The sequence below is a fragment of the Strix aluco genome, chromosome 24, assembly GCF_031877795.1.
Source record: "Strix aluco isolate bStrAlu1 chromosome 24, bStrAlu1.hap1, whole genome shotgun sequence".
Classification (NCBI taxonomy): Eukaryota; Metazoa; Chordata; class Aves; order Strigiformes; family Strigidae; genus Strix; species Strix aluco.
Genome location: NC_133954.1, coordinates 2,984,743 through 3,010,681, shown reverse-complemented (window position 1 = coordinate 3,010,681; position 25,939 = coordinate 2,984,743). Strand labels below are relative to the sequence as shown.

The 25,939-nt window shown below is 47.3% G+C and overlaps 1 protein-coding gene and 2 gene segments (V, D, J or C); all 3 read left to right on the top strand.

The window, feature by feature from the left end:
* Positions 1 to 25,939, top strand: part of LOC141934241 (M1-specific T cell receptor alpha chain-like) — a 293,413-nt gene that overhangs the window by 172,304 nt on the left and 95,170 nt on the right.
* LOC141934250 (Ig heavy chain Mem5-like) lies at positions 1,625 to 25,939 on the top strand. The gene is made up of 7 exons (XM_074849595.1): positions 1,625 to 1,794; positions 2,085 to 2,408; positions 20,659 to 20,715; positions 23,235 to 23,519; positions 24,129 to 24,188; positions 24,524 to 24,640; positions 25,275 to 25,939. Exons 1-6 carry the CDS (start codon positions 1,734 to 1,736, stop codon positions 24,637 to 24,639), a joined length of 903 nt encoding a protein of 300 aa, XP_074705696.1. The 5' UTR covers positions 1,625 to 1,733; the 3' UTR covers position 24,640; positions 25,275 to 25,939.
* LOC141934242 (T cell receptor delta variable 2-like) lies at positions 2,423 to 6,128 on the top strand. The segment is given in 2 exon segments: positions 2,423 to 3,359; positions 4,996 to 6,128. Coding segments are annotated over 2 exon segments (558 nt in total).

The following is a 25,939-nucleotide window of genomic DNA, read 5'->3' as shown; positions in this document are numbered from 1 at the left end:
GCCTTGCCAATGTCACCTGGAGGACAATTGCTCACACGTACTGTGTGTCCATGCAGGCTTATCAGTCATCCCTTGGGCCACCCGTATTGCAGTTGTGTTGGTGGAGAGATTTGGCTTAGCAGGACTTGGCCTACAGATGTGGCCACCATTTTCCAAATCCTGGAGATACTGGGCTGTTCTCAACTCGGCCATTCTTTCAGAGGTGCCAGTTGCCTACTTTGACATAAGAAGGAGGCTGTGTCCTATTCTCTAGGCCAAGTGCTGTGGAATGAGCTGCCAAGGCAGCTGTTTGCAGTCTGACAGCTGCAGATGCCAAGGCGTGGATTTACTGTGCCACCCGCTGCCCAACCAGTTGTGAGTGGTCTGTCAGAGTCTGACTGTCCAGGCAGTCTTGGACTGTCCCTCCTACTCCTGGCACTCCAGTCAGCTCACACTTGATGCAATGTTTCACATACTCGCAGTGAAGTGCCAGCTGTCATTCTTAGCTGGTTGGAGTAGAGGAGGAATTACGGGCTCCTACACTGCAATCCCAAGGGAGCTGATATTCATTTCCTTGCCAGGACTTTTCCACGTGAACGAGGCAGCCACAGCACGAGCAGGCAGACAGATGGCATACGAGCGCTCTCGCTCTGGGGACTATGTGCACTCGCCCACATGCCCAATTGTATGCAAATTTAAGCAGCAGCTAGAAAAACTCATTGCTACCCCATGGCATCTTTCAGGTACCTCTGTCCTGAGCAGTCACACAGAAGTGCCTCGTCCTTTCTCCACACCAGTTTCAAGCTACCCCGCTTCTAGTCAGAGTGAGAGGTGGAACAGGGACACTTTGATCAGCTGCCCAACGCAGCAGCGTAACAGTTACTGTGTGCCTGGAGCTGTAGCGGGAGGTAAGAACAGGCATCGGGGCTGACGCGACACGAGTAGCCACCCCAGGCTCTTCACTGTGCTTTGGCATCTGAGTTCACCCTGCGACAGGGAAACGAGCAGCACAGCGCCCTGCAGAGTGTCCTGAGCTGTGCACAGCCCCATCTAAGCCTGTGCCTCCTCAGGTCAGCTTCCTACGGGGTCACCAAGTGCTCCCTGCAGAAGAGTCTGTGGTTGGGATACGACACGCACCCAAAGCCCGCGGGGGGGAGGTGTCCGTGTTTCCCATTTCCATCCCTTCCGCTGGCCCGTGGCAAGGAGGCAGTGGGAGCAATGTGCTGGTGGAAGAGCCCTGATGGTTTCCAGGCCCGATTCCGGCTGAGAAGGCCCAAGCGCGGAGCTCTGCGGTGCAGGGACGAGCAGATGGACTGACTGTGCCGTGTCCTCGCAGGTCCATCTGCGCTCCACTGCCCTGGGCTGCGACTGCCGGGCCGGGAGTGCCCCGGGGCCACAAGGGTCCCAGCTGCGCCCGGCCGAGGCGCCGACCCCCTTGGGCAGGGCTCGGCAGGGCGAGCAGGCGGGCCAGCGCCGGAGCCGCGCTGGGAGCCAAGGGCCAGGAGCCTTCGTGTGCCGGGGCGCCGCGCTCCTGCTGTGCCGCCGGCCCTGCCCCGCGGCCCTCCCCGCGCCCCCCCTGCTCCTGCCGCGAAGGGGCCGCGGCCCCGGGGCGCCGGGGCGGGGCTGTTGTGGGCGGGCACAGGCGTCGGCGCTGCCCCGGCGAGGGGCCGAGGCGGCGGGGCGGGCAGGAGCGGGCCCGAGCGCGGCTCCGCTCGGCTCCTCGGCGGCCCCGGCCGGCCCCGGCGCGGCAGGGCATGATGGCGCCCGGGCTGGGGCCGTGGCTCCTGGCCTTGGCCTTGGCCGCGGGGCCGGCAGGTGAGCGCCGGGCGGGGAGGGCAGCGAGCCCGGGGCTGCGGAAGGAGGCGGAGGCCGAGGCGGAGGCCAGGGCGGCTTTGGGGCCGCGGCTCGGGCCGGACGGGCGGCAGCAGGCGCGGCTCAGCCCCGGGGAGGGCAGGCGGGCGTTGGCCCGGGCGCGGGGCTTGGCCGGGACAGAGGCGGGTGGCGGCTGGCGCTGTGCCGGCCCGGGGGGCTTTGCCGGGGCGGCGGGGGAACGGCCTCGGGCCGTGGGCGCGCCCTGCCCGGCTGCCTGCGCTCTCCGTCCGCAGGGGTGTGGGCGCAGCTGAGGCTGCTGGAGGCCGGCGGAGGGCTGCGAGCGCCCGGGGACTCCGTGCTCCTCTCCTGCCGCGGGGCCGGCTTCGCCTTCCAGACTCGCGATCACTGGTGGTACCGTCAGAGACCTGGTGACAGACTCGAGTGGGTGTCCTTCATCAGAAGCTACTCGGGTCCTCCAAAGCAGTACGGGGCAGCAGTGCAGGGTCGAGCGACGGCGTCCCGGGACAATTCCCGGTCCGAGTCGTCGCTGTCGCTGCGTGCCCTGGGCCCCCGGGACTCTGCCCGCTACTTCTGTGCCGTTCGCACGGGGACAGGAAATCCAGCGGAGCTTTAACACAAACCTGCTGCCAGAGCCACTCGCCTGCTCCGAGCGTGGCATTGCAAGAGAGAAGGGAGGAGTGGACGGCAGAGCCGTGCTCACGGCACGGTCCTTGCCCACCTTGTGGCTCGGGGTAGATGGGGACAAACCTCTGACACAAACCCGCTGGGCCCAGCACAGGCTGCACAAGGTTTGCAGCCGACGAGTGCTGAGGTGGGTAAGGAGCCTTCCCAAGCAGAGAGGGGCCATCACTGGGCACCGCAGCTGGTTCTGGCCTTTCTGGGCCTTCCTGGCCATTCTTGGGCTGTGACTGAACAACATCAGCTTCCTCCTCCCCTGCTGTCCCCTGCGGCGTCTTCACAGGGGTCAGGGCCCATCTCAGTGCCGAGTCAGTGAGTGGACTGTGCCTGGGCTCAGAGGGAGGGACACCGCTCAGGGTTACTCCTCGAGGCTGAGAGAATCCTTTTCATGTCAGATACTCGGTAAGTGCATTGGGAATGAGCGTGCTGGAAGTTTGAGATCTTAGCTAAGGGATATCAAGGATGGAGTGCACACATACAGTCCTTTACAAATAAACCATTGATCAAGTCTGGGACTAGGATTGGATCCAGCCCCACCTGGACTCCTCTCTGAGAAGGGGTTTAGAAAGCAAATGGGTCCTGTCTGAATGTCATGACTCGATGGGTGGGCCTCGCTGACAGTTCTGTCTGACCATGTCCTCTACGCAGTAAAAATCGAGTGAACCTTGCCATTGAATCTTATTAAAACACTGTCGCATTTATTGTCAACCTTTGTTCAATGTCTTGTTTATATCAATAAGCATATTGTTATTTCTCTCTTATGGCTGAGGAGCATCACTCCATCTGTGACAACACATCACTGACAGCAGCCGCATCTGGGCCTGGATCCGTCAGACTCCTGGCAGAGACCTGCAGCCTGTGGTGTTGCAGTATCCTTTCCTGTGACTCCAGCACATCACTTCATCCTTCCAGACACGAGTCACCAGCTCTGCAGACCCCTCCAGGAACCAGCTCTCCCTGGAAGTGCCCTCGCCAGCAGTTGTGGTCATGGTGGCCTATTTCTGCATCACCAGAGAGCTGGAAAAGGGCCCAGTGCTTGACACACAGGGAGGGGCCAGGCTAGAACTGGAAGTAAGGGAGTTAAATCCAGCCAGGCCTTTTGTGATTGCTGCAAGGCAAGTCTCTTCCCACATTTCTCAAGCCTGGTCTGGTCTGGCTTTTCCCAGAAACAGGCACAGATGTGCAGCAGCAGCAGCATCAGCAGAGTCTCCCACAAGCACACACAAACCCATGAACATGTTAACCTTCTTCCTTCCTTCTCAGGCTCTCCCACAGGCAGGAAGCATCTGGGAAAGAGGTTTTTCTAGCAAGAAGAGTATTAAGCATGAAAGAACTAAGATTTGGACATGGAAAGCCAGATTTGAGTTAGATTTTGAGACCTCATATTGTTCAGGGAGCCCCAGAGTAGTGCAAGTGCAGAAGCTTCACTAGAGAGCAGCTTTTCCACTGGGCATGATGAATAGTCTCTGCTGTGTGCTTGGTGTTGCTCATGTGTGTACACTGAGGGCCAGCATGGCCAGAGACAGCCGGGAGTGTGCCCACAGCTTCAGCTTCTTCTGCTCCTCCAGGCCCTGCCTCTCACCTTCAGTGTTGTCACAGAGCGAAGGAGGGACTCGCAGGGACTAGGAGTGACTGCAGTGACAGAGGCAGAGGCAGGGAAGATGTGGGCAGAGCTGTTCTGCAGGCAGAGAGAAGCTGCAGAGAGGCGAGGCAGAGCGGGCCTGGCCCTGTGGCCTGCCCTGGGCGTGGGGTTATTGCCCCTCGTAGGGAAGTGAAAGGAGGGGTGCTGCTCCCCCCAGGAACTGAGCAGGCCCCTGTGCTCTGCACGGCTCTGTGGAGCTGTGCTGAGCGCTGGCAGCCTGAGTGCCTGGGGCTCGACCTCCTCACCCATCCCAGCGGGGCACAGTGGGAAGAGGCCTCCTCCTCTTGTCCCTCTGAGTTCGGCCCCTCAGCCCAGCCTGCCTCCTCTGCAGGGTGGGGACAGGCAGGGCACCCACCTGCTGCTCCCACCTCGGGGGGCCTAATGCTTTGCCCTTGGGCTGGACACTCTGCTCATGGGGCACTGCAGCCCACCTTGCCAAGGCCAGGTTTTAGCATGGCAGCACAGGGCCCAGGCCCCACTTGCCTGGGAGAGGTGCTTGTCCCTCCTGTGCTCATTCAGAGCAGGTTCAGGGACAGGAGAGTGGGTTTCTCACCATCCCAGCTTGGCAAAGCCAAAGGGATTTCTCTGCCATGGTGCAAAACTTACCTGCTTTGAATGGGAAAATCAGAAAGAGTTCCTTGCGTGACAATGAAAAGGAGGGAGGGAAACGTGGTGTCTCCTTCCTCGTCACCCCTGACTGATGGTACCAGCTCTATTCCTCTGCCCATCTTTGTCAGCTGGGTTCACAGAGAACGACTTAGTCCCCCTCCAGCTCCAGTGCCATCACAATGCCCCCACCAGCGTTGCCCTGACCCTTGCTGAATCTTGGCGTGATCATGGCTTGTTCTTCCTCACTGCAGCAGTCACTGGCCAGGTGGCCTTGGAGCAACACATCAGGGAAGTGGCCGTGCAAGAGGGAGATGGAGTCACCTTCCAGTGCAGCACGAGGGGAGACTGTATGAGCAGCTACATCATGTTCTGGTACCAGCAGGGGCCACGTGGCTCTCTGGACTGGATTTACAGGGACGGTGATGCCTATGCAGAAGGTCTCCAGGGTGGCTTTAAGGGAAGAGTGTTGAGCTCCCAGAACAGACTCACACTGCAGATGCAGGCAGCCAAGCAGGGGGATGAAGCAGTGTATTACTGTGGTGCCTGGTGCACCGTGGAGCAGCTCTGCAGCACAGTGCTCAGAGAACCCCCTGCCAGGGAATACAGATCTCTCAGCATTTCTTCCTGGCAGCTGCTAAGCAGAAGCTGGTGTCACACAATGGCAGGTACAGGGGAACTTGTGGCATCTTGTGGGTCGAGATAAGGACAGGGAAATCAGCCAGCAATTACTGCCACAGGCAAAACAGACCCTACTTGGGGAAATTAATTAATTTATTGCGAATCAAATCAGTGTAAGAAAATGAGAAACCAGAACAAATCTATAACCACCTTCCCCTTACTCCTTGCTTGTTGGGCTGGACTACTGTTAATCTCAGCACTGGTGAGACTGTAGATGACTGTGTCCACTCCTGGGCTCCTCAGTACAGCAAAGACATGGACATGAAATGAAGGGCCATGAAGATGAAGAGGGAAGTGTCTGACATACCAGGAGAGAATGAGGGAACTGGGTTGGTTCAGCACAGAGAAGAAAATGCCATGGGGGATTTGTCAATGTGCTGTGCAGTCTCCATTCCTGAAGATCTTCAAAACTGAACTGGACAAGGTTGTGGGCAGCCTACGGTCCCTAACCCCAGTAGGCAGCTGAGCCCCACACAGCTGCCTGCGTAGTCACCCACAATGAGATGGGGGAGGGAATCAGAAGGGTAAAAGTGAGAAGACTTGTGTGTTGAGATAAAGAGACTTTAATAGGTAAAGTCAAAGCTGCACGCACAAACCGAGCAAACAAAGGAATTCATTGTCTAATCCCCATTGGCAGGCAGATGTTTAGACATTTCCAGGCCTTCATGAGGCGTAACAGTTACTTGGGAAAGACAAATGTCATAACACCTCCTTCTTTCCCTGGATTTACTGCTTCACACTACTTCATACAGTACGGAATATCTCTTTGTGTGGTTGGGGTCATCTGTACAGCTGGTGGGGAATGTGACTAACAGAGAAGGCCCTCACGCTGCATAAGTGCTGTTCAGCCATAGCTAGAACAGTGGTGTCTTGTCAACATGGTTTTGGTCAGAAAAGAACTGCAGCTGCTCATACAGGCTGTTATGAATGAAATTAACTCCATCCCAAAGAGACCATTGAACCTGGTCTTGTTGATCCTGCTTGGAGCAGGAGGGTTAGGATAGACATTTTTCAGAGGTCCATTAGTCTCAACTCTTCTACCATGCTAGGAGCAACACTGGCTCCTCATGTGCTCCCCTTTCTTATGCCCTTTCTGGGGAGCCTCAAAGGACAGCATCAGGCCTGATGGGCAGCCAGAGCTTTGAAGAGGCAGCTTTGGGGCCTGGAAATGCTTTGGGAGTCCTCTTGTGTCCTGCTTAGTGGGAAGACCTCTAGTCTCTCCTCCTCACCTCATGCACTGCCAATGTGTTGCCATGTATCCCCTGCAATTCCCTGGCAGGGGCCTTTGGGTGGCTGTGAGGGACAAAGGGAGGGCCTCTGCCACTCATTTCCCAATGGAATTGCATCCCATCCCCTGCACTGTCTCCAGGAGCCCTGCCCCCAGCACCAGGCTGTGGCCAGCAGTTGGCCTCTCTGTCTCCAGGAAGCAGCCAGTCACCTGGGCCAATGGGGCTGCATGTTCTTGCTCATCCTTCCAAAGCCAGGCTCTGGGTTTGGCTACGGGGTTGTACAACCCTGTCACATGTGCAGGGACCTGGGTCTGCACCTTCAGAGAACAACTCTAAGACCGAACAGAAGACTAAACACCAGAAATACAGCAAACATGCCCAAGCTGAAGAGCTCTCCTGAGTCCTCTGTGTGCTACTTTTTTACCCACCCATGTTACATTTGTATCACTTGTGCATTTCTCTCTTGAGTTCCAGCACTGAAACTTGTAGCCAGAAGAGGACACTGAGTTTTTCTTCAATGCTCCTGTAAGAAGCTGTTTCTGGATGTCATCAGGGGAGGACTAATGTCCAATTTTCATTTTTCCTCTGTGCCCTGACACATATCACCCACAAAGCCCTGAATGTGCCTGTGAGTCTTTCACAGAATCACAGAAAGGTGGAGGTTGGAAGCCACCTCAGGAGGTATCTGGTCCAAGCCCCCTGCTCAAGCCGGGACACTGTCGTTATTTGAGCCTGGAGGGCAACTGAGCACTATGCAGCCATTTGCTCACCCCTTCCCCACCAGCACTGGGAAGGAGAAAAATTAATCAAAAGGCTCAGGAATCGAGATAAGGACAGAGAGGTGTTGCTCACCCTTTTAAGCATCACAGGGAAAAGACAGGCTCGTTAGGGGAAGAAAACAAGGACAACACTTAACAGACAGAATGGGATAGTGAGAAGTGTCACCATATCTTAAAACACCTCTACCTACCCCTCCCTTCTTCACGGGCTCAGTTTTGTTCTGGATATTTCTACTTCCTCCCCCAGCGGTGCAGGGGCAGGGGATAGGGAGTTCAGTCAGTCTGTCCCTTCTTTCTTCAAGGTGGTGGGGAAACACTTTTCTGCATTCTCCCCCCTGCTCCACGTGGTGTCCCTTTCACAGGAGACAGTTTTCCACAAACTCTCTCATGTGAGTCCTCCCCATGGGATGCTCCAGTATGAGTCATGCCCACGTGTTGCAGTCCTCCCAGTGCCGAACTCCAACAGCGGGGGCTGCTTCTTCCCACAGAGTCCGGGGTCCTCCACAGGTCACAGGCAGATCTCTGCTCCTCTGGTGACCTCCACAGGTGACAGGGGTTAGGCCCTGCCGTTTCGCCACAGGATACAGGGGGGTCTCTGCTCCTGCACACCTTCTCTCCTTCTTCCTCCTTCCTTCCACTAACCTCGGTGTTTGCATAGGTGTCCTTCTTGTAACTCATCCTCAAAGTCCCCAACCCCTGCTCAGGTTTCCTTTCTTAAATATGCTATCACAGAGGCATGGCCACCATCTCTAACTGGCTTGGCCCTGGCCAGAGGCAGGTCCAACTTGGAGCCAGGGGAGATTTCAAGAAACTTCTGATAGAAGGCCACTGCTGTAGCCCCCTCTGCCACTATGAAAAACTCTGCAACGCAAAGCCAGCATGGTCATCTAGAGCTGGTTGCCCAGGACCATCTCCAGACAGCTTGCAAATAGCTCTAAACATGGACACCCAACAAGCTCTCTGGATAACCCGTGACAGTGCTTGATCATCCTGAGTGAAAAAGTGTCATATTAGGCTGCACATTGCCTCTTGACCTGTCACTGAGCACCACAGCTGAGGCTGGTGGAGGGTTGTGGAGGGCTGCGAGTGCCCAGGGACTCCATGTTCCTCTCCTGCTGTGGATCCGGCTTCACCAGGCATTTGGATATTTGGTGGCCACCGTCAGGCACCTGGTGGCAAACTCGAGTGGATGTCCATCAGCAGCTACTCAGGTACTACAAAGAAGTATGCAGCAGCATTTCAAGGTCAAGTCATGGTGTCCCAGAACAATTCCTGGTCTGAGACACCTCTTTCTCTGCATGCCCTGCGCCCCTGGGACTCTACCTGCTCCTTCAGTGCCATTCCCATGAGGACAGGAAATATAGCTGAGCATTAACACAAACTTCCTGCCAGGGTCCCAGCTTTTGGCCTTGGAGCCAGAAAGGAGCCTATTCCCACAGCTGTTCAGTGCCACTCCCAGAGAGTTCTGGAGTTACAGCATACAGTTTTCAAATGTCTGATTCTAACACGGATGTTTTAATTGGTTCTTCCCCTTCTGCTCTACCTCTTCTGCTTACCTTCTTCCTATGTCTCATGCCAACCCTCACTCCTCTCACACTCTGAAACCGCTTCACCTTTGGAAAGAGGTTTTGCTGTTTCCTTCGGTTCCCATGAGGACAGCTTCCCAGTCATGGCCCAGCTGGTGAGGTATGTGAATTGCCCTGCTCTGGTCTTGGCCATGGCTCAGGTTGACTCAGTTCCAGAGAATTTGCTCTCTGAGAAGCGAGCAGAGGAAACAGGGAAAGTACAGAGAGTACAGTGAGAGCTCACTGGAGAAAGGGGAAGTCTGTGCTTCTCTCCCAGATCTGAGACTATAATGGGAGCAAGAGCTTGTGAGCATGTGTGTTTGCATCTGCTGGCTCCTGGAGATCACAGGCAGGTGGAGCTCAGGGAGGTGGTGGAATTGATGAATGAATTACTTGAGCTGTTCCTGCCTGTTCATCCTTGTCTCCTGGGGCCACAGGTGCCCTTTCTCAGGTGCAGACAGAGGCCTCTGGTCCCACAATGGGGAAGGTCTCAGAGTCTCTCACACTTACCCACCACATTTCTGGTGTACGCATCACCGACAGCAGCTGCAGCTGGGCCTGGATCCGTCAGACTCCTGGCAGAGACGTGCAGCCTGTGGTGTTGCAGTATCCTTTTCCGTGACTCCAGCACATCACTTCATCCTTCCAGACACGAGTCACCAGCTCTGCAGACCCCTCCAGGAACCAGCTCTCCCTGGAAGTGCTCTTGCCAGCAGCTGCAGACACGGCAGCCTATTTCTGCAGCACCAGAGCGCTGGAAAAGGGCCCGGTGCTTGACACACAGGCAAGGCCAGGGCAGAACTGGAAGGAGGAGGGTTAAATCCAAGCAGCTCTCCTTGCCAATAAAAGCCATGAACACAGCCTCTTATAAATGTACAATGAAATCAGGTGGACATGCTGGGAGCTAGGCTCAGAGCACGCTGTTCCCAAAAAAGGACATTGTGTTAAAATACAAATGGAGATTTTTGAGGGGTCAAGAAGAATTATGCTGGAAGGGCCAGCATAATTTCTTCTGGAAAGAAGCAGGATAGACCTTTCAGCAAGGGCTGAAGGAATTCAGACAACCATGCATGAACAAACCACCTGCTAGTTCCCCTCCAAAACAGATCTTCATCTGCCTAGGACACTCTTCTAGAGGAAAGGGGGGCTCCCTCCTCTTCTCATTTCCTCTGAAGAATAACTCAAGGAGAGGTCTTCAGTATCACCTCGTGGAACACAGATAGCCTAAACATTCTTTCTAACACACATCCCTGGTGGTATTGGAGCGCCTCCTACAATTTTTTGAAGGGGATGCACCAGAACAGAGGAAAAAACCACAAAGGCAGAACTCGGTTTTTAAACCAAACACATCCGAGCATGTGGCTTGCGGGAGGCTGTGAAGACAGGTGTGTTTCTGTGGCTACCCAAATAGAAAAATTCTGTTTAACTACACCTGAGATCTCAGTGACAAGCAGGATGCAGTCGCCCTGCTCTGGGAAGATTTGGCAGAAAGCAAAGGATGTGGGAGAGGCACCTGTATGTACCCAGGCCTGTTGCAGGAGATATTTAGAGCTTGTTCTCTTTGTCCCGCCAACAGTTCAAGAGACTGAAAGTATCACATCAGCCAACTCAACAGCTTTCCTGGAGGAGTGAGGCAATAAGGAAGAGAAAACAATTTGACACAATAAAGGGAATAGCCCATGAACATGCCCATGTTAACAATGGAAAATATAGCAGCACTGGTTATTAAAAACAGTGATTAAAAATGACAAATACACCTTGGTAACAACAATAATGCAAATAAACCTGTTGAGTAATACAGCATGGAACCACGCAGATTTGTGAACAGGATGAAATAATGCTATTTCATTTTGTGTCTTAGAACTGGGTTTGAGGATTCAGAAACTGCTCCACAATTCCAGATAACCATTAATCAAAATCATTAAAGTAAGATAAAAATCTAGTTAAAAGCCAACTTTAGTCACCCATAGCTAGATATTCCTCCCCTTCAAACTCAGCTAAAGGCACATATAAATAAATCAGAAGTCAGAAGCATAGCCAAGTCAGTGATCAAATAATCTAGTTCACAAGATCAAAGAAGCTGAGAAAAAAATGATGCATGTAATCAGGAAAAAACTCTCAAGACCCTTATAACAAGAATAACCCTCAAACAAGAAATATTAGAAATTAAATACCTGAGTAAATAAGCAACTTTAGCACACCAAAGCAAACAGAGTCCATTAAACCACCAGCAGCTAAACCGAAATAAGTTTTGAACAATTCATAAACATGGACTGATTTTTTATTTGGCATGAAAATAGGCTTTGAGAACATAAATAATTGAAGGTTGAGAAATAGTTAGGAAATGCAGAATGAAACTAAGATGAAAATTGATAAGACTGGGGCATCTGGTCCTCAGATATCCTTTAAAGTATTTCACCTTAACTCTCTTGATGTTTGTTAAAAGACAAATCATTAATTGGATCCTTTAGGTCAGAACAGCTCTAACAACTCAAAAGGAACAATATTCCTTTTTGACACACACAGGCAATATTTTAGTGAGAGATTAATACTACCCTATCTGCCAAAAACCCCCCAATGTTGATGATGTTATTTTTAGTGTATAGAAACCTCCCTGGAACAGTATTAGATTGTTCAGAAATAGAACAGTGTAGAGGAAGAGGAAAATAAAATCCAGCTCTTCAAACAACATGAAAGAGGAAACACCACCTGGCACTGAAAAAAGCAACGTTTTTGTAGAACTGTCTATCACGGTGTGGACTACGTACCACAGTGATTGAAAAAGACTGAACCACTATACACAAATTCTCTCACTCACTGGCTGCTCTTGAAGGTGGAAACATGGTGCCCTAGGTGGTCTCTTTTTCCTCAGACAACTGTATGAACATACACAAATTTGATTCCCAGAATGACTGAGACAGCAGAAAGACCTTTCTGTGCAAGACGGGTTTCCTCAACATTCAGCATCAGATCTTGGATCTTGCAAGCACATCATTTTAGATATCTGATTGTCAGCTCAAGTTGAACAAGTGGGGATTAACCTACTGTATTTAGATGTTTCAGTTTAAGCTTCGCATTATGTTCTTCTCTTTGCCTCAGAGCACAGAGGAGGTAAGATTTGTTCACACATCTTTGGTAAGAACAAAGATCCTTTTAACTTCATATCCAACAGTGTCCAGAGCAGATGTATGAAGAACAAGAACAGGAGACTAGAAAGGATACTTCCCACTAGTAATCTACCAGGTACTAGACATCACAACAAGGACTTTGAATCACATGTGGTCCCTTTGTATTTACCATTTATGAGTTTATTCAGGAGCCCCTTGTTCATCATCTTGGCCTTCTACCACCTTTGCTTTGACTTACTGCTTTGTCAAGATGACCCATTCCTGAGCTTGAAGGAGCTAATCTCTGAAAATCAAGCAGCTCTCCTAGATCCCTCCTCTGTCCAGGACTGCAACCCATGGGATTCTTACAAACAGATCCCTGAAGAGCCCAGATTCTGCTCTCCTGAAGCCCAGGGTTGCGGTCCTGCTTTTTGCATTGCTTCCTCCTCTCTGGATCCTGAGCTCAAACACTGCATGATCACTGCAGCCAAGGCTGCCCCTGACCTTCACATACACCACCAATTCTTCCTCATTTGCAAGTAAGATGTCCAGCTCCTCAGTCACTTGTGTCAGGAAGTTTCCATCAGTACACTCCAGAAAACTGCTTGTGCTCTGCTGTGCTGTCCCACCAACAGACATTTGACATAGTTCAAGTCCTCCATGAGGACCAGGGCCAGTGAACGTAAGGCTTCTTCAACTTGTCTGAAGAAGGCCTTATCTACTTCTTCTTCCTGATCAGGTGATCTGTAGTAGCTACCCACCACAGTGTCACCCATGCTGATCTGCTTTCTAATCCTGACCCATACATTATCAGCTGGCTGATACAAAAACATGCATTCCAGCTGCTCCCTCCCAGAAAGGGCAATCCGCCCTCCTCGCCTTCCCAGCCTGCCTTCATCCCCTGCAGTACTTCTGTAATCTGCCCCACCACATCTCCATGATCCCACAGCTCAGCAACAAGGTCACAGAGTTAAAAATGGGCCATGTTGGAGAGGAATCCAGGCCATGTGCCCTAAGCTGCACTTCACCATGCATTTCAGTTCTTGGGTCATATGAGTGATTCCACCACGTCTCTATGTTGTCAATGAATCAGAGTCCTGCAACTACTAGCCGAGCTCTGATTTCCCTTGTTTGTTCCCCATACTGCATGTGTTTGTGCACAGGCACTTTAAAGAGGCATTCAACCATGCTGATTTCCCAGAAACTGTCTGAGGGCTTTCTTTTTCCCCATAGATGCTTCCTTATGTATATACACACAGTTGAAGTGCACCCCTTTCAACATTTTTTTTTTAAATTATGAAGTTTGTCCTATTCATATCACTCCTCATACATTTTGTACCAACCCTTCCCACCACTTTCTCACTTGATTATTGAACATCCTCTTCCTCCCCTGTTGTTCCTAGGTTAAAGCTAGTTTGGCCAGCCTGTTGGCAAATATGTTTTTATCTCACTTAGTCAGGTGTATCCCATCTCTCCCAAACAGTCCTCAATCCTCAAAAAGAGTCCCATGGTTATAGAAACCAAGTCCCTTTTGCCAATACCAGCTGTGCAACCAACTGTTGACCAGCAGGATCCATCCACTCCTCCTTCTCACCACCCTCTGCCTCATCAGCAGGATCAAAGAAAAACCCATGTGGGCCCCCATGCCTTTGACCATCACCCACAGAGTCTGCTTGCTACTTTCCAGGATTCCTCTGGCAGTATTAATGAACACCCACATGGAAAAGGAGCAGGGCATAATAGTCTGTAGCTGTAATAAGTTCTGCAAGTCTTTTAACAATATCCCCATTCCTAGTCCATGGTGAGGAGTAAACCGCCTTAGGTGACAGGTCCATCTCTCAGAGGGGGCTTCTGTTCCCTGCAGCAAGGAGCCTTCCATCATTAACACTCATCACTTTTTCTGGTGCTTCTGTGTGGCTCATGGTCACAGAATCACAGAATCACAGAATCATCTAGGTTGGAAAGGACCTTGAAGATCATCTAGTCCAACCGTTAACCTAGCATTGGCAGTTTCCAACTACACCAGATCCCTCAGTGCTATGTCGACCTGACTCTTAAACACCTCCAGGGATGGGGACTCCACCACCTCCCTGGGCAGCCCATTCCACTGCCTAACAACCCGTTCTGTAATGAAAAACTTCCTAATATCCAGTCTAAACCTTCCCTGGCGCAACTTGAGGCCATTCCCTCTTGTCTTATCACTCATTACTTGGTTAAAGAGGCTCATCCCCAGCTCTCTGCAACCTCCTTTCAGGTAGCTGTAGAGGGCAATGAGGTCTCCCCTCAGCCTCCTCTTCTCCAAACTAAACGGCTCCAGTTCCCTCAGCCGCTCCCCATCAGACCTGTGCTCCAGACCCTGCACAAGCTTCGTTGCCCTTCTCTGGACACGCTCGAGCCATTCAATGGCCTTTTTGGAGTGAGGGGCCCAAAACTGAACACAGTAATTGAGGTGCGGCCTTACCAGTGCCTAGCCCAGGGGTAAGATCCCTTCCCTGGCCCTGCTGGCCACGCTAGTGCTCATTCAAGCCAGGATACCATTGGCCTTCTTGGCCATCTGGGCACACTGCTGGCTCCTGTTCAGCCGGCTGTCAATCAACACCCCCAGGTCCCTCTCTGACTGGCAGCTCTCCAGCCACACCTCCCCAAGCCTGTAACGCTGCTGGGGGTTGTTGTGGCCCAAGTGCAGCACCCGGCATTTGGCCTTGTTGAAACTCCCCCAGTTGGCCTCAGCCCATCGCTCCAGCCTGGCCAGGTCTCTCTGCAGAGCCTCCCTACCCTCGAGCTGATCAACACTCCCACCCAACTGGGTGTCATCTGCAAACTGACTGAGGGTGCACTCGATACCCTCATCTAGATCATCGATAAAGGTGTTAAACAGGAGTGGCCCCAAAACCGAGCCCTGGGGGACACCACTCGTGACCGGCCGTCAACTGGATTTAACTCCGTTCACCACAACACTTCGGGCCCGGCCATCCAGACAGTTTTCTACCCAGCGAAGCGTGTGCCCATCCAAGCTGTGAGCAGCCAGTTTTGCCAGGAGAATGCTGTGGGAAATGGTGTCAAAGGCCTTATTAAAGTCAAGGTAGACAACATGCACAGCCTTTCCCTCATCCAATAAGCAGGTCGCCCTGTTGTAGAAGGAGATCAGGTTTGTCAAGCAGGACCTGCCTTTCCTAAACCCATGCTGACTGGGCCTGATCATCTGGTTGTCCCACATGTGTTGTAAGATGGTACTCTGGATGAGCTGCTCCATCAGCTTCCCAGGCACCAAAGTCAAGCTGACAGGCCTGTAATTTCCTGGATCATCCTTCTGACCCTTCTTATAGATGGGCGTCACATTGGCCAGTTTCCAATCTGTCGGGACCTCCCCGGTCAGCCAGGACTGCTGGGAAATGATGGAAAGCGGCTTGGCGAGCACCCCAGCCAGCTCCTTCAGCACCCTCAGGTGTATCCATCAGGTCCCCTAGACTTGTGTGTGTCTACGTGATGCAGTAGGTCACTGACTGTCTCCTCGATTGTGGGTGGGTCGTTCTCCCAGTCTCTGTCTTCTGGCTGAGGGGGCTGGATTCCCTCAATACAACTAGTCTTGTTACTAAAGACTGAGGCAAAGAAGGCATTAAGCACCTCAGCCTTCTCCTCATCATTTGTTACCATGTTTCCTCCTGCATCTAGCAGGGGATGGAGTCTCTCCCTGGTCTTTCTTTTGCTGTTGACATACTTATAGAAACATTTCTTGTTGTCCTTGATTGCTGAAGCCAGGGTAATTTCCAGCTGGGCTTTAGACCTCCTGATTTCTGCTCTGCACAGACTCACAGCGTCTTTGTAATCACTGTGAGTGGTTAGTCCCTTCTTCCAAAGGCTGTAAACTTTCCTTTTCTCCCTGAGTTGCAACTAAAGCTCCCTGTTCAGCCAGGGTTGTCTTCTCTGTCGCTGGCTTCTCTTACAGCACCTGGGGACTGCCTGTTCCTGAGCCATTAACACTTCCTTCTTAAAGAGTGCCCAGCCTTCCTGGACCCCTATACCCTTCAGGACCATCTCCCAAGGGATCCTTTCAAGCAGGTGCCTACACAAGACAAAGTCAGCCCTTTTGAAGTCCAGGATGTCAGTTCTGCTTAGCCCTCTCCTGGCCTCTCTAAGAATAGAGAACTCTATTATTTCATGATCGTTGTGCCCTAGTCGTCCTCCGACTGCCACATCATCCACCAGTCCTTCTCTGTTCACAAAGAGGAGATCCAACAGGGCACCTTCTCTGGTTGGTTCTCTCACCAGCTGTGTCAGGAAGTTATCTCCCACACATTCCAGGAATCTCTGGGACTGGCCTTGCTCTGCTGTTGTATTTCCAGCAGATGTCTGGGAAGTTAAAGTCTCCCACAAGAACAAGGACAAGTGATCGTGAGATTTCTCCTAAATACCTATAGAATATTTCATCCACCTCTCTGCCCTGGGTGGGTGGCCTATAGTAGACTCCTACTACAACATCTGCCCTGTTGGCCTTCCCCCTGATTCTAACGCAAAGACACTCCACCCTGTCTTCGCTTCACTTATGCTCAAGGCAATCATAACAGTCCCTAACATACAGCGCCACCCCACCGCCTCTCCTGCCTTGTCTGTCCCTTCTAAAGAGCTTGGGCTCCAACACCTCATTTGACAGAGCTCCCAGCTCCTCATTTTCTATGAGAGCACTGAATCTATTCTGTAGTTGCAAAACCCCAGGTGAAGCAAGAGCCTTCCTTTTGGTGCCAGCAGTCACAAGCTCCCAGCCTTTGTCATTGTGGGAACCTCTATTCCCCATCCTGATGGGCACAGACTCAGCCTGCCTCTCCTGTGTTAGAAAAGGGAGCAGTGGGCTCTTGAAGCTGCAGAGTCTCAGAGACTGAGTCCATCTCTTGCCATCAGGGTCAAGATAGTGCTAATGATGCAGAAATTGATCATCATGAAGGATTTGATCAATCTGCAACAACACCTTTACATTTTAACAGTCACTTTCAGGGGTACAGTGCCTCTACCTAACAAAGAACAATAACTTTTCCTACTTTCTCATTTTATTTAAAACAGCATAAAGACTTTCTAAGACACCAAATGACCCCCAGACTCCAACTCTAAGACCCCAGATGAGATCATTTCTCATGATCCTGAGCACTGAAACTATATTCAAGGTGAAAAATTAGACAGCTTCCTGCAGCCCAGAAGAATTTTCATATATGCTTTGAAATAGAACTAGAAGTACTGATTTTTTTTTTCCTACTTTTCATCCAGCTTAACTCCATAAGACTTTTCAGAGTTTTCCTGCAATCCCTAAATTTTCACCTATAATTCAACCTTTTTGGTATTATTTTAGACCTTTCTTTGAAAGCCATATCATGTTTCTTCATGTGGTATGTTGGGTCAGAAACCACTCGAGAAGTCATGTGACTGCCTGTATAATCCAAAATTCTGTGTAGTGAAAAAGAAGGAAGAGACAGTTTTTGTAATGAAATATATCACTGTGTTTGGGGGCTGGAGTAGCACGATGATATAAACAACATAGGGTCCTGTACAAAAACCCCAAGAAGGAAAAAAAAGGAAATATATTTTGGGGAAGAAAGGAGATGAATGTCTGAAATAATTAATGAGACGAATACAACATTCTTTTTGTATTTCTATTTATCCTGGAAATATAGAGCTCACAGGATTTCTAAAAGATGGAAGAGAGGGAGAATTTGGAAATTCTGTACTCACTCAAGCTATTTGAGATCATTGAACTATTCAATTATTGTTTTTCTCTTTCCAGTTTTAGAAGAAAATGTGGCTCTAGATATCATCATGGGCTTGTACACGTGGATAATTAGGACGAATATCTGGCTTTTCCTCTCCTGTTTTTACAACATTTTTGAATACCACGAGGAAAGAGTTATTTATTGGAATAAGTATTAGCAGTGTGAGGACAGATAAGCTTACCTTTGGAAGTGGGACCACTCTCACAGTTGAACCAAGTAAGTACCATTATTTTATTTCTAAAAATTATGTTAAAATTGGGGTGGTGGAGGACAAAGAAGTCTAATGGTTTATGTTCACTGTAAGAATTTTCTGCTGCAATAATCCCTAGAGAACCAGGGTTCAGGCTGAAACCTCAGCTTGATCTGCTTAGGAAGGCTTCACAGGAACAACTGGGCTACCTCTGTATATTATCATTGCTCCATAATCCTCAAACACCTTGTGTGCACCACTTAAATTTAACATGTTATCATTTATTCCCAGTCTGGATAGCACTCTGGCCCCAATTTACTATAAAGTCTCCTATTCTTCAGTGGATTTTCACGGCCTCATTTTGAGCAGGAATGCACAGCTCAGTGAAGAGCTGAGAGTGGAGAGATGTTTTGTCTTTAGCTCTCTGGTATGAGAAGTTAATTCTTGACACTGGCACCATGCTCGTAGTGTCACCAGGTAAGTAATTCCACTGGCATGGAGGCAGGGGAGGAAGTAGGTTAAATATCCTTGGGCTTTTCACAACTGCCTCATATCCAAGATCACTTAGAATGAACCAGAATTGGCTGCCAAGTTGCCTAGGCTTTGAAAACACAGATGTGGTGAGTAAGGATTATAACAAGCCTTAGTTCCTCCTATATTTATTTAGAATTTCATGATGTACAAAAAAGGTGGACGTCATCCCAAGCTTTTCTGTGGGAATGTGAATGTTGGGTCAGCAGGGGAGTTTGTTAGGTTGATCTTTGTTATCCTAAACATCCAGGTGCATACCTTAACACTTGTTATGATACTTTCAGAGGTCTGCATGTTTTTAAACTGCTGCAAAAATGTCTCATGTAATTTTACATACCTAAAACATCCTGCCCATCCAGAAGGGCATGGGACTCCTTTAGGTGCTGTTTAATATCTGTCCAGGTCTGTAGGATATCTTGCATGGGAATAAATGTCTATTTTGGAACAATTTAAGTCCGCTTCCAATTCCAAAGGGATAAAAGAATACAAAGTTATCATTCTGAAGAAAGATCTGTTCTTTCCAACCAGTGAATCCTCAGTTATAAATGTAGAACCAGAAGAAACTGACAGATTCCATTATTTTAACATCAGTCTACATTGATTTGAAGCTTATATTTGTCAAAAAAAAAAAAAAAAAAAAAAGGTAAAGTGTCCCATAGAAAATAATAAATTTTGGCAAGAAAAAGCAACCAACAAAACACAGCTGGCAGGTGGAATATTGAGTAACTGGCAGGTGGAATATTGAGTATTGCCATTTCAGACATTTACAGAAATGCTGATATAATACTCTTGTTTCTCACATAAAAGGTCTTTTATGTCTTTTTTAAAAAAAAGTTTAGTATGTTGTTTTTTCTGCTGACAAGAAAAGCTTTGTTTCTCATCAGCTGAAGGTAGCATGTGGCTCATTGATTGCAACAAGGTGTTCTTAGTTTAAGGAAACTTTTGCAGTACATTACTCAAATTTCTAAAACATCTTCAATGAGTTTCCCACAACTTGGGTTAGAGAACAATTCATTTCAGACAAGAAGAATGTTAGCCTTGTCTTCTCCTCTACTCTGAAATGTTTTAAATCCTTCTTTCTCTGTTTTTCCTGTCTGTCTATCCTCTCTGCCATCCTGGTACAAAATTACATGAAACTTCAGTTGAGTGAAATTTCCATGCTGTTCAATGATTTCTGGTTTTCTAGCTAAGGGTAGGATGACATTTTCAAAGCTGCACAAAGTCTTTAGGATTATGTTTCACAGTAAAAGATAGTGGGCCTGAAACATCTAAGTCATTCAGTGTCTGTTGAAACACTTAATAAATTGAAGCCAAAATTTCCAGAATTTGGGCAACCTGACCCTTTTGTTGTTAAATTTGGATTTCTTTGGGAGATACTAATATACATTTTAAGATGCTAAGAACAGGCATACTTTATTACCTGAATCTTCTGAGAATCCCCCAAACCAAAATGACATGGAAAACGTGCATTAGTGGTCTATATAGTCACTAAGGGATACTCAAGGCATATTCTCTTGAAGGCTCAGTTAAGGACAGATAAGGGTTTTGTTTTGGTTTTGTTTATTCTAGATAAAACTTTCATTAAGAACACTAAGGCCCATAACATTATGGAATATATAGCTCTTAACATGACTTTGTAAGATTAAAGGGAAAAATAAGTACAACTTTTTTGTGCTAATAAAATGCCACTAACAGAATGTAATACACAAATCCCTCCAAAAAGCAAGCAGTGGCAGGAATTCAGGGCTGTATTTTCAGGTAATGTAAAACAGTGGGACTTAGTTGAGGCTTCTGGAGTCTGATAAAGAAAATTCTGCTTTATTAACTACAATTGCATTGTCTACATTTGTTCTTGCTGAATATCTTACGCAGTGAGTTATGCCAGAGAAGCAGCTTACTGGTACACTGGCTGTTTGGAAATAGCGGAGAGCAGAAAACATGAAAAGCCTTTAAAGATCTTCTCAGATAGCAAAGCATGCACATAGCTAACAGGCTCTGGCAAAAGCATGTTACAGCACCCAGAAAGGAAATGAATGTAGGACGAGTAGCAAAATGAGCCTTTTTTGATTTACGCGTTTTAACTGTGCGTAACTGCTGCTCTTGTCTTTGGGAAGGGGACTCAACTGACCGTGGAGCCAGGTAGGTATTCTTTATGTGTTAACTTTTTCTGAGTTGTTATTGTTTGGAATTTCCCTTTTTTTGCCTTTTCTTCCTCCTGAAATTCAGGCAGCCACTCCCCCATGCTTTAAAGTTGCTAATTAGACTTTAGGCTTTCTATGTATAATATTTCTATGTGCAATTAGACAATTTAAGTATAAAAAGCATGCTGATCCCACTTCTCAGGAGTTGCCAAAGAATTTGGGCTCCACAAGGGCAAGTCCTGTCTGCTATCATGCTGAATTTCTTTGGGACCTAACATTGATCCACTCACTCAGGCATCTTAATAAACTTTTCATAGTGCTTGTTAGGTTTTAAAGTCATGCTTGGGCAGTCTAAAGGGAAATAAAGTTTCTGTGAAGGTTGACATTTAAGTTCCTAAGACTTTCTATTCTGTCAGAGTTAGAAAGGCAGCACTGAGAGGAGAGAAGGATAATGTACAAAAACAATAAATGGAATCTTATACAACATTTCTGTACTAGTTTAATCTTACTAAATTGTTCAGAGTTTGGGTTAAACTGAACAGGTCAAATGAAGTCAATGAATGTTTGATTCCTGTTGGGTATATGTTTGCTGTAGGTGTTGACAAGCACGGAGTTGTGCCTGTTAGTAGAGCCAACCCATGAAATTATGGCAGAGTACTACTTGGCTTTCACCTCAGTTCCTCAGTACTGGGACATGGTTCATGGGGAAAGAGAGTAAAATCAGTGCCCCTTGATCAAACCTTGAGAAAACACCCCATGATGAACAAAATATTAGACCTTAGGGATCTCTTGACCAGATGGCAAGACTGGTCAAGACTATGCAAAATTGAAAGCCTAATGCACCTCTCTTTAGGAAAGAGACCTATCAGAATGCTCCTGTCAAATTGGACATGTCAATCTTTTATGATATGTCTGATGGCCTTTCAGAAGCTGAGCCCTTTTTGACAAGGAAGCATGCTAGGTGATTCCCTTCAGTTTCATGGTTTTATTGTAATTCATGTTGCTAACCTTGTCCTGACATTGGTATGTGGAATCACCCTAGTTTCTCCACCTATGACCTGAGGGCAAAGATACTTTATTTTTTAAAAAAATCATGATATCATAATGATTTGTTGTATACTAAATTATTTTGAGACCAACTGTTTCCTTAAAAGACATCCACTTCATGTTAAGCAATCTTATTTCATTACTGTATGTCTTACAAGAAATTCCCAGAGAATGTTGCTGCTATATATTTGAAATTCAGGCTTTTGCAGTTGTCAAGCTTTTGTCCTTCATGTATGTTGTTTGGAATTGTGTATTCAACTCTAAAATTCTTTCAAAAACTGAAAAAATATATCTAAAAGTTCCAGAGTAACTGTCCTGAAAGATGCATGAGAGATCAAGGATCCCAAATCCTGCGAAAACTTGTCAGCATCTTTTAGGTTCTTTCAAAACTCTTGTTCTAGGGCACGTTTTCCATGCTTGGTGTCTGTTGGTACCTTTAGACTAAAGGACTACAGCTGAAGTTTATTACACTTGTAAGCTTTTAAGATTGTAAGAAGATTTGTCCATGTCCATGGACATCAAGTTCATAGGCCTCGGAGTGTTCTTCCCTTCAAATCAGTTTATTATACAAGTTCTGCATTATACTTCTGTCTGCCCCTGGAGCTGTGGGACTAACAATATGGCACAGCACATGAGGAAGGTCACACTTTTTGGAAAAGGAACAGGAATTTTGTTGAACCAAGTACCAATCCTATTCTCTTTTCATTGTCTCCAGACTGGGTTGGAATGTCTTACACCATGTGCAATGTCTAGTGGGGAAACCCTCCCCCACAACTGAAAATTCTTCACCTCCTGGAGAAGTGGAGATATGTAATTCAATTGTTTCTTTCCTACTTTCCCATTTTAGAGACAGAAATCCTTCTTGCATCTGAGCATGTTGTTGTCCCCCACTCCAGCAGCAGTTCTTAATTTCTGCAAGTAATGTCATTCATTGGAGTAACTTGCACAACAGTGAAGCAACAAACTGACTTCTCTTTGCCCTACCACTCTTGCTATGGTTAGACCTTTTAGCCTCATCAGAAGATTTGGGGGAGGAGAGGGAGAGTGAAGGAAAAACAGTTATTCCCTCATGTCTCATAAATATGCAAGACAGTCCTTGATAGAAGTGTTATTTTTTGGAATTAAATCATTGGGAAAGCAGAATAATTTGATTCTTGGAGTGACAGGTGTAAAAATTATCTTCTCATTGGCAGGTCCCTTATAAGACAAAGAATTCACATATAGGCATGAGATTTGGCAAAAGGAAGTTTACAATCCTGAGTAATTAAAGCTTCTATAAAAAAATCTACTTTCACACACCCTTTCTGTCTTTGATCTGATCTTTTGGAAGCAGCAGTAAGGAATAATGACAAAAAAAAAGGCAGTTAGTAATTGATAATGCTAGGAGTATATATGAACTTTAGGTGACTTAGCACTAAGGCAAGCTTGCCATAAAATCAAATCATGCCCAAACAATGGTTTTTTTTACAGCCAGTCAAAATATTTCTGTCCCAGAAGTCATTGTGGTGAAATCAAAGAAACAGAAAGAAGATGACAACACTGGGAAAGCAGCTTGTTTGGCAAGGAATTTCTACACAAAGAACATCAGCTTGGAGATGTCCTCCAACGAGGTCGTCTATGAACAGAGTACATCCATTTTCACATCAGAGAGGTTGTACAATACTTTTAAGGTGGTCAGTGTGATGAAAGACACAGAGGTGACCTGCACGGCCAAGTTCAACGGCAAAACTATTACAGCCAACACAACATCACCAGGTACATTTTTGTTGTACAGCTGCAACTTATTTCTGGAGGCAGCGTCTTCTAGCGCTTGCTATTGCTCCTGCTAGTAAGCATTGCCCTGGGTAACCAGCAGATATGGGAAAGACATCTGGTACTTAAGCAGGTAGAGCTGAAAGATATTTAAAAATATGTAAAATAAATGGTCTTAACAACTTGACGTTACTTTTTTTTTGGGGGGAAAAAAAGACAGAATCTTTTTTTAAAATGTACATTTACTTACAACTAAATACTTCACTACACAGCAGCTCTGGAGCACAGCCTGAAATAGCCTTTCTAAAAACAACAAAAAGTGGTGCTGTGTTTTTTTTTCCTAAACCACTTTTTATATTTGAAGGGGATTGTTTTTGTCGTCATGAAGCTCATTCAAATGGTAAGAACAAAACAACTCAGGAATTCTTTTGTTTCCTGCAATTGCATGGAGAAATTTTCTCCTCAAATTAATGTTAGAAATAGTGGCTGGTCCTCTGAGCCTCAGACTGCACTGCTCACATGTTCCTATGGGAAGGGTCATATGAACATTTTGTTTAATCCTTTTTAAAATTTGGGTATAGTTTATAATGCTTTTTCTTTACCATGCTACAGAAAAGGCTGAAGAACCAGTAACAGAGAGGTCTTGCAACACCACAGACACCTCTGCACAAGGTTAGTTACCTAAACAGATTGTGAAGTTACGTCACTATGTTGGGGTTAAACGCATGGAAATTTATTTTCTCAGGGGCAGAGAAATCAGAATACAACATACTCACCAAACACAATCTGCTTTTTCAAGGTAGCTAGTTTAGTAACAGATAAGCAACAGGAAGCAAAATCTAATCTAAACAGACATCTTCCTCCCCGTTGTTGCCATGTTTCACTAACATCTTTTCCTTTGCTGCTGTTTTCCTGAAACCATTATCTGTGCTTTTTTCTACTTTCTGCCAATATCACAATATCCAGATCTCAACCATGGTCTCTCCCATTTCTCTGTCACTAAGCAGATACCGAAGTGGAGAAAACGAACATGCTGTCTATGACTGTGTTGGGTTTGAGAGTCCTGCTGGCAAAAAGTATCGCCTTCAATACACTTATGAGTGTCAAATTGTTTCTTTTCTGAGGTAAGGAAGCACATAGATTGATCTATAGAAATACTGGAAGCACGTGCCAGGAACAATCACCTGTCTTTGTGTGCTTCTCTAACCCCAGAAGCAATAACACCTGTTCATCTGCTCCTGGTTCTTTTAAATAACTCTAGTAGGTTTCTGAGTAAAAAAAAACCAATGATGACAACAACAAAAATGAGAAAACCCAAAAAATCAACCAAAACCCCCCCACCCTCCCTTCCAAACCTCAAAGAAAACAGCCCCTTTCTGTCTCCAAAGCTTAGTTCTTGGTGACTGGTCCCCAAATATTCTTTGCAGCAAACTTGTTTTGCCTGAGCAACTCAGGCATTACCGAAAGTGCCCAAGAGATATCTCATTGGCTATTTCAAGTGCCAGAGCACAAAGCGTGGAGAAAAATCAAGACAAATAAGGAGTCAAAAGCAAGGCTCCCAAAACACAAATATGTGAAGTAGTGGGAGGACAGAGAGGAGGGGGAGGAGGGTTTTTAAATTAAGGTATGCAAAGAAGTACAAGAGATAGACCAGCCTAAGTTTCATGAGACTGCCTGTCTTGATCTGACAGCTATCACACAGTGGCATGTAGGCCCAGTTACATTAAACATAGTTTAAAACACACTTTGCTCTTGCAGACAGCGGGGAAGCAAGGCAACAGCAACAGCAATCTGAAGAACAGCAGCAGAGAGTGTGCACCAGCAGCACAACAGATTGAACAGCCAATGTGGAACCTGCTGACAACAACCATCCAGAACACAACACAGCACCTTCCCCATAAGACATTTTATACTGTTGAATCTTGCCTAACTAGTTTATTTAGCTTTAAGAGTTGTAACTGCTTTTGCTATTTCTTTTTCCCTGTGAACAGAGAGTGTATTTTTCCTCATCCCCCTGCTACGTAGAAATTGTTCTCCCCACTTTTCTAGCTTTTGCATGCAAGGATCCAGTCTGCTTCAATAGTTTTGAAAAAGCCAATCCCCACTATAGATACACAACCCTCTAAAAACACCTTTTAGAGGCATCAGCATTACTGCCTGTAGAACTGATGTATTACTGCTGAAAAAATTCAGGCACAGTAGATGCTATTTATAGGTTTAATGTTTTTTAGAAAGCTTTAATAACATGAATTTTCTAGTGCAGATGAGAATACCTGTGTTGGATCCAAAGTGATTCGGTCCAACCAGATAATGTTGAACCATAGGAGCATTTCTTTATTAAACCTGTATCTCTTCTGCCAAGTGCACGGCACATGCGTTTTAGGTTACTGTAGTGACCAAAATAAAGTTTTACTAAGCCAAAA

Bases quoted from the DNA above. Each gene is read 5' to 3' on its own strand.
- LOC141934250 (XM_074849595.1), top strand. From the start codon at position 1,734: ATGATGGCGCCCGGGCTGGGGCCGTGGCTCCTGGCCTTGGCCTTGGCC. The intron at 1,795-2,084 runs GTGAGCGCCGGG...CTCCGTCCGCAG, and splicing joins CTTGGCCGCGGGGCCGGCAG to GGGTGTGGGCGCAGCTGAGG. The intron at 24,189-24,523 runs GTTAGTTACCTA...GTCACTAAGCAG, and splicing joins CACAGACACCTCTGCACAAG to ATACCGAAGTGGAGAAAACG.